Source organism: Myotis lucifugus, unplaced genomic scaffold, assembly GCF_000147115.1.
Source record: "Myotis lucifugus unplaced genomic scaffold, Myoluc2.0 scaffold_245, whole genome shotgun sequence".
In the NCBI taxonomy this organism is placed as follows: domain Eukaryota; kingdom Metazoa; phylum Chordata; class Mammalia; order Chiroptera; family Vespertilionidae; genus Myotis; species Myotis lucifugus.
This window is the reverse complement of record NW_005871293.1, coordinates 590,892-599,389: the sequence shown is the minus strand read 5'-3', so window position 1 is coordinate 599,389 and position 8,498 is coordinate 590,892. Positions and strand designations below refer to the sequence as shown.

At 41.5% G+C, this 8,498-nt stretch overlaps 1 protein-coding gene across 1 annotated transcript; it reads left to right on the top strand.

Moving 5' to 3' along the window:
- The first annotated feature begins 5,269 nt into the window (after positions 1–5,269).
- LOC102440735 (zinc finger and SCAN domain-containing protein 5B-like) lies at positions 5,270–6,787 on the top strand. The gene has a single exon (XM_006098706.1). It carries the CDS (start codon positions 5,270–5,272, stop codon positions 6,785–6,787), a length of 1,518 nt encoding a protein of 505 aa, XP_006098768.1.
- The last annotated feature ends 1,711 nt before the right edge of the window (positions 6,788–8,498 follow it).

Sequence of the window (8,498 nt, the reverse complement as noted above, 5' to 3'; positions counted from 1 at the left end):
GAAAAAATACCCATGCTTACAGGCTAAATAAGGAGAATGAAGAAAAGTTTCTTAGCTCATAAAATAATAATTTTTAAACTCTCATTGGTTTATTAAATTTTTGCTTTCCTTTAGCTGCCAACCAAAAATCACTAACACAGACATAATATATTTAAATGGTCAATATAAATCTATCTTATTTAATAACAACATGGAAAGTACAAATAGAAATGATCGTTCCTATCAATAAGTGTATAGTCTTTAGAATTTTAACACTTATATTTGCTCATTGGACTAATGTATACTGAACATAGGGCATATTCAAGTCTTTCATATCCTAAGAACATCTCAATTGTGCCAGTAAAGGCCCGTCTGTAAATCTACCCATGCAATTTTTTTTAATTGAGAAGACATATAAAGACATATACAGTCAGCATGAAAATACTTTAAACTATTTCATCTACTCAACAAAATTATTCTATTGAAGCTAAATAAATAGTCATCGAATTACCACCCAGAAGAGTTAACAGCTGCTTCTATTTAAGGCTTTCCTATGTGCCTCTACTGTCCCCTCCCTCCTCCACCAAGTTAACCCAGGAAAGAGAGAGCGGGATTAATTTCAAGAGCTCTTTCTTCCTGCTGGGCACTGGGAAATGATAGAATGGGAAGCAGCTGCATTTCCTGAGCTATTCTGTCTCTCTTCATTATTTCTCTCCCTTTTCTTTTCTTCCAATAGACTCTTCCTTTCCTTACACAATCTCAATTAGTTCTCAGGCTTATAAATTACATTTATATCTTGACACGTATAAGTACATCTCTAGCCCAGACTCCCTCTACTGAGAACTCCAGGCTTTAGTATCCAACCTACAGGATATCTCAAGCTTCATGTGTGCAAAACGGAATTCCCAGCAATGGAGCACCACACCACTTCTCGCTTTAAGTGGAATCACCGCTCATTCATTTTTAAACCCACAACCTAGATGTTTTTCCTTGGTTTGTTCTTTTCTCTTACCTCAACATTGTATTCACTCTTATGGGAAGTTCTAACAATTCTACTGCAAAATATACATCAAATCCATTCTAGTCAAGAAAACGGCAGTCTCTCAATTGGACCCTTTTATATCAATTGTATGACCAAGTTATCATTACTTTCATCATTTTAATAACTTAATTGATTTTTATTAATTGTGTAGATTGTATTACAGGAAGTAATTAAAAGATTCTTTATTAAAAAATTAAAGGTAAATAAATGAATAATTGAAAGTGTTTCTAAAAAGGAAAGAAAAGTTTCTTTCCAACTCAGAAATGACTCTTCTGAGACTTTGCTTTATTTCTATATTTTCCTGACCATTAACAGTCTGTTTTTGTTCATCCCTAAGCTTCCCTAAATAATATTTATATTTATTTCAGCTGCATTTTCATGTACACTTGAAATTAGTCATAAGGAATGTCATGGCATTTAAGCATGAGTGATGAATTTTTCTCAGAGACATTTGATTTTTTCATGATTGTGTATAGTTCCTAGAGCTCCATCTAAGCCTTTACTTACTTCAAAATCATAATACTATACATCCAGCTTCTACAGACAACTCACATTTTCAACACAGTAGGTTTAAAACTGAACTCTGTTAGCCCCAAGCTAAATTAAGTGCTCCTCACTAATACTGCCATACACCCGTGTAACCTCTTTTAACATGTAAATTGCATATCATAATTATTTGTTCATCTATATTCTTCACTAGACTTAAACCTCTTTAAAATCAGCCTCAGTGTTATTGTTAGTCTCCTCAGTGTTTAGGAACAGTCTATATGCTTTCTATAAACATATTTTTCAAATTAAAAAACTCACTTCTCTAAAATAATACAACAAAAAGTCATTGTTTTACCCAATTAAAATCTGCATCATGCTAAGAAGTATAACTGAGTCCTGAAGGCAATTTAAAGTTAGTCAATCAACATATATATATTTTTTCAAATATATTTTTATTGATTTCAGAGAGGAAGGGAGAGGGAAAGATAGAAACATCAATGATGAGAGAGAACCACTGAGCAGCTGCCTCGAGCCCACAACCTGGGCATGTGCCCTTGACTGGAATCGAACCTGGGACCCTTCAGTCCGCAGGCCAGTGCTGTATCCACTGAGCCAAACAAGCTAGGGCAATCAACATATATTTTAATGCCTAAAAGACTTGGTTTCCTCTAGCTAGATTGGGAAGGGTTCAATGGAACAGTATGTCAGTTGGACAATTTTGATTTTTGGCATACCAAACAGAAGGTATCAACAAAGAGTATTTGGGATGATAGTAAAGTATTTTATTTCAATGTTCTTTATGGAATTGGTCATCAGTTTTCTTCTGTTTCTCATTAAAGCTCATATCTATTATTCCATTTACAAGATGTCTTTAGATATTCAAAGACTTCATTAAAAAATAGTGAAATTCAGTAATGTTGTCAATGGATAAGATTGTTTCCCTTTAATATAGTACTCCAAAAAAGCCTCACTCCTTTTGCCTCCAAATATTGTCAACATCTTTGCTCTCTCTCTCTCTCTCTCTCTCTCTCTCTCTCTCTCTCTCTCTTAGATCATCCTATTAAAATTGTTTAGAGTTGGAGCCTGATATAAAATGCCACTTTCAAAATTACATCAACCACAACAGCATATAGAAGGCAACATTTTTTACAGTTTTCACAAGAGTTTCAAAGTCTGGTATTTTGCCTCAAATAATCATGGGAGGGGAAAAAACCCCAAGTATCCACTGGCTGTGTGAGCAAAACTAACACATGGGCATGTGGCTGGTGGCTGAATGAAGGAAACCTTAGGAATTAAGAAGGCAGCCTGAAATCTATATAGGCAATTGTTGGGCTTAGGGATTTTTCTCACTCCAATGGGGTCTAGGACCTATGATGTCTGGGAGATTGTATGAGGCCAGGTCTTCAACCCCATGAAGTCTGAAGTTAGAGTTCTTGCAGGGTATCATTTACACTATGCACACCATCGCCTAACATAGCACAAGGGTCTTTGGAGCCTCCATTTGGCAGCCAGCCATGATTCCCTGCAGCAGCATATTGTCAAGGCAGCTGCTCCTTCACACATACACATACACATACACATACACATACACATACACATACAAATACACATACACATACACATACTCAACCTGCTGCAGAAATTAACCCTTTCTCACCTACCAACACATGCACCGCCTTGTGTTCATACTATCCATCGGAATCTTATTTGATTCCTTGAGGACCCGTTGTGTGTCAACTCTCTTTATTTAATATCTCCAAGCTTTACAGCAACCCTATATGGTAGGTATTATGATCCTCAATTTCCAGATAATTCCACTAAGAGGTGGAATATCTTGCTCAAGGACTCAGACTAGTTTAAGCCAGAACTATAATTCAAACCAAGATCTGTCTGGTTCCCAAACCCTATTTGCATTAATAAATAATTATCTATTTATATACCACAGAAGGGTCTAAAGAAGGGGCAAAAGATTTTTTAAAGAGCAAACTCATAAGGTCATTAAGAATTTAGGTAAGTTCTATTATTAAAGACACAAGCCTGTTTTCATTATTACCAGAGCTGACTTGCTTGAGAACCATAAAAACCTCTGATTACTTAAAAATGTGTTTTTTAATCTCAATGACAGTTATAATTTAAATATTCAGTACTTTAGGGAAATAACATTTTAATAAAGCACTGAAAAGTTGTAGAAGTTCCAAAAAAAGGAAGGGCATTGCCAACAATGAGGTCAGAATGATGTATGTTAAAGGTCAGTTCCGTATCATCCAAAGGGCCAGCCTAGGTTGGCATTCTCTAGTGAATTATCAAGGCCTGCTCTAGACACTGACCTCAACTCTTTCATGCTGAAAGCTTGATTTGTGCCTGATACTAGAAGTAATTCCTATTAAATAAGAGATTTGGTTCCTCCAGACCAGTTTTTAGGTGAAAAAAAAATTAATAGATTGTTAGTTTTAAAATATTCAATTTAGGAGAAACCAAGTTGGCAACATAGGTAAACACCGGAAATTGCTGCCTCCCACAACAAATTCAAAAATACAACTGAAAGACAAAACGGACATCATCCAGAACCACAGGAAGGCTGGCTGAGTGGAAACTCTACAACTGGAAGGAAAGAGAAAAGCACACTGAGACTCAGAGGAGGTGTGGATGTGCAGAGGTACATAGGCGCATGCGGCAAGGGCTGGCAACTGAGGACGCAGCTGTCTTTTTGAATCTGGAGGGAGTCACAAGCTCCCGACTGCTCTGAACTCCAGTTCCGGGGAGAGAAAAAGAGAGAGAGACAGAACCACTGAATCTATGGAGCCTGAGCTCAAAACCTGGGATGTGCCCAAACTGGGAACTGAACCCGAGACCCTGCATGACCCCTCGGCACCCAGGCCCTGGCCGGGTCTGCATGTCTGGGTCCTTCAAGCGCTTCAGACACTGCTGGAAGCCGGTCCATCGCTGCAGGGAAGAAACATCTTCACAGCATATGTTTCAAGGGACCTGGCGTATATGGCATACTGTTCTTACTATGTTTGTTCCCCTTCTTGGCGCTATGTGTTTTAACCAAGGTCACCTCTCCGAGAAAGGTTGTTTCCCCAGGTAGGGATTCTTCCCTGAAGTTAGGGAGGGAATAAAACCCCTTAACTAAGTGCCAGGTGGATAGTTAATCACTTTAACTACAAACAATCACGCTTAAGCTACATAATCTTTACTCCCTGGAATGGAGATAAGAAACGCCCTAACCTTTGGAATAGAAATTGAAAGGATTAAAATCAACTGGTATAAATACTGATGTAACAAGACAATAAACACAGAACCTGGCTGGAGATCCTGGATAGAACCAGGCAGAGATCCTGGATAGAACCAGGCGAGAGAACCCAACCATGCTGGTCAACTGAAGGCTGCCTCTGTGTCATTCCTTCTTCACCAACTCCGTCCACACCTTTGGGAACCCCTGGACCTGCCCCAGGCGTTTCTCTCCCGGAAACCTATCTAAGCGGATTATGAAAAATGGATCAACCCTGATCTCTAACCAATCATAGGGTGAGGCGGAAACAAGAAGTAATACCCGGAGCAGGTATATAAACAGGCAGCTGTCAGCGCCTAGCACACAGTTTGTCAGTCCCTGCTGTGGGAGCTGCCGTGCGGGGGCTGCGGAGGCTGCGGAGGCGAACTGTGAACCTGTTACTGAGTCCATACTTTCCGTCGCTCTCCATCAGGAGCTGACTTCAGGCCGGGTTTACTCCAATCCCATTGGAGGTGTTCCCAGGGAATATGGCTACAGACCAGGCATTTTCCGATGGTCATGGGCACCCCCAGGGCAGCCTGGGCTGGACGCTGCCACCTGCCAGACGACCTCAGGGACACCTCACTGAAGGACAGCACTGGGACTCTGAGAGGTGGCACGTGCTATTTAGAGCCTTCCAACACTCAGAGGACGCAGACCCCCTCCACAGCTTGCACACAATGTCTGCACTCCTCCATCGCTGGCTGAGGCCGGATGTGCTCACCAAGAAGCAGATCTTGGATAAGCTTCTGCTGGAGAAGTTCATGATCTGCATGCCCCTGGAGCTGCAGGTCTTGGTGAAGGAGAGGTGCGTGCAGAGCTGCGAGGAACTGAAGGTCTTGCTGAGAAATAAGGAGAAACCCAGGAAATGGAAGGTCATCAGCTTCCAAGGGCAGAAGTACCTTCAGGAGAATTACGTTGTCCAGATGGCCGACGAGGAAGTCGGGGACACAGATCACATGTTGTCCCGATCCCCCATAAGTCAGACGGGGGTACATCCTGAGAACAGCCAGGAGGTCAAAGAAGAGCCAGGAAACAGTGACGTGCTGTGGGGACAGGGACAGAAAGTCTTCCTGCCAGAGGCGATTTCCACGAAAAATGATCTTGAGGGTGTGAGGCCCCTGGAGAATTTGGTGAAGTTGGAGAATGATGTGATGGAAGACAGAGAAGAGGCAGTAGTACTCACATGTCCAGAGCCTCCACTTCCCAGCAGTCCTGGAGATTCGGTGAAGACAGAGGGAGAGCAGAACCCACCAGAAGGAATTGGTCTGGAGCGTGTGGATGCCGGTGACGTCCCTCCCACCCAAGTTCCGGAGACACAGGCTTTGAGTCAGTGTCCAAAGAGAAGAGGTTCTGGGAATCCAGGAGGTGCCCCCAAGAGAAAAAGGGGCAACACTCCCACCCCCCAAGAGGAGCCTCAAGAAGGAGCCGTGTCCTTGGACAGAGGAGAAGTCACCAGACGGCACCAGTGCCATTCAGTAGGTGAATCAAGCACCGTGGAGCCAACTGGTCACCCTGTTTGCAAAGTATCCAGGAGAAAGATACCGTATGAGTGTCAAGACTGTAGCAAAAGGTTCAGCTACAAATCGCAGTTAGACCTTCACCTGAGGACACACACAGGAGAGAGACCCTTCCAGTGCCTTGACTGTCCCAAGAGGTTCATTCAAGCCTCAGACCTCCACGTCCACCAGCGGATCCACACCGGTCAGAAGCCGTTCTGCTGTAAAGTCTGCGAGAAGAGGTTCACCCACCAGTCCACGCTGCGTGGCCACCAGCGGGTCCACACCCAGGAGAAGCCTTATCAGTGCGCCGTCTGCCAGAAAAGGTTCGGCCACCACGGGAACCTCAAGGTCCACATGCGCACCCACTCGGGCCTGAGACCCTACCCGTGTCCCCATTGCCACCTGGCCTTCAGCCAACTGGGGAACTTTCAACGCCACCAAAGGACACATGTCAACGAGGCGCCCCAGGGGCCCCAGGTCCGTTCTGACCAAGAAGGACATTAACGGTTCTCTCTCCTGTGTGTGTCCTCTGATGAAGGTCTGAGATTTTTAATAGAACCTTTTGCTGCAAAAATGGTCTATGAGCACTTAGAGGGGGTTCTATGAATTAGAATTGGGGTCCTTGAGTAATTACTCATGTTCCTTATTGGCCCCAAATTCTGTTAGTCTTGCTGTTTGTTTCAATAAATATTTCACGATTCAACCCTTAAAAAATAATAATAAAAATATTCAATTTACTATTATAGTTAGAAGTAAAAAAAGGATTAGTTCTTTAGAGTTTTCAGTTCATATTATAAACCTTATTATCCCATTATAAAGCTAGCAAATTTTCAGTCACTTTAAAGGTGGCTTTAATTACTATCTGGAACCTTGTTAAACTCCTTTTAACATTTTTAATTGCATTAACACATTTAACATAATCATTTTCTATGCATATATATAAATTAACAAATTTCCTCAAGTATTTAAGCAATACTTACACAATTAATAAGTGAAACTTTAAAAATGGTTTCAAGTTCTCTTTTCTCCAGGTATTACACATAAAATTAACTATGTTCAGTCTAGATACACAATTCTAAATCAGTTCCCAATTAGACATTTTAAAATGGTGTTACAAGGTTGATCTGTTATCCTAACAGGTTAATGTCTCATATATTATAGATACTTAAAATAGCAAGTATGCACACATTAATTAATGTATAAATAGTATTACATTTTGATCCTCTTAAAATTTTCCACAATTAATTTTGATCTCCCCAGATATGAAAACTCTTTTCCACAAAGAAAATATACCATCTCACAAATTTTCAGTGTTATAGTCCAATATGATTGCTGCCTTCTCAGCTTCTCAATGACCTGAGGCTACTCCTAGAATAAGACTGGGTCCTGTCTGTGACAGGGATGGAACATACTTAACCCTGTAGATTATAGCAGACTGTATCAAGGACTTCAAAAGTGAAAGGAGGAAACTTCATGTGGCTCATATTCATTAGAATTGAATCACATCATTATGTAGTTTTAAAGTCAGGTTAGTAGACTCTCTAACACCCCACCAGGTGGTCATACCTTTTCATTGGATTTTTGCTTTCCTTAGTTTTGCTTTCTTAGTTCTTAAGACAACTAAATGTATTCACATCCAGGTGTAAAGACATTTGAACACAAGGCAACAGACGCTCCAACCGGTAAGTTAGCTTGCTGCTGGGACCTGGCCAATGGGACTGAGCGAGACAGGCTGGACATGCGCTGGAGCCCTCCCACGGTCCCTCCCCAGCTGGCCAACCTCCCGCATCCCTCTCCGGCCCCCCATCGTGCACCGGTGGGGTCCCTCGGCCTGGCCTGTGCCCTCTCACAATCTGGGCTGAGGGACCTCCCCCCATGAGTGTACGAATTTCATGCATCAGGCCTCTAGTTTGAATATAAGGCAATCTGCATTTTCTTGCATTCATGAAAGCACCTAACTCTTCTAGCACTAAAACCATATTGGATGGAATTCTGAAATGTCTTAGAGCTCACCACTTCCAAAGTCAGTCTATTGACAGACTCATGTCTTAAGAGAAAATGAACATTAACAACCAGGCTTATGGAAGTAAAGTATCAAAACAAAATGCCAATATTTTAATTTACAAAAAGAAATCTAACTGGTAAGGAATCCAGGCCCTTAAAATCTTCTGGTGCACAGATTATTTTCATACAAACAAGTTTTGTAAAGAGGTGA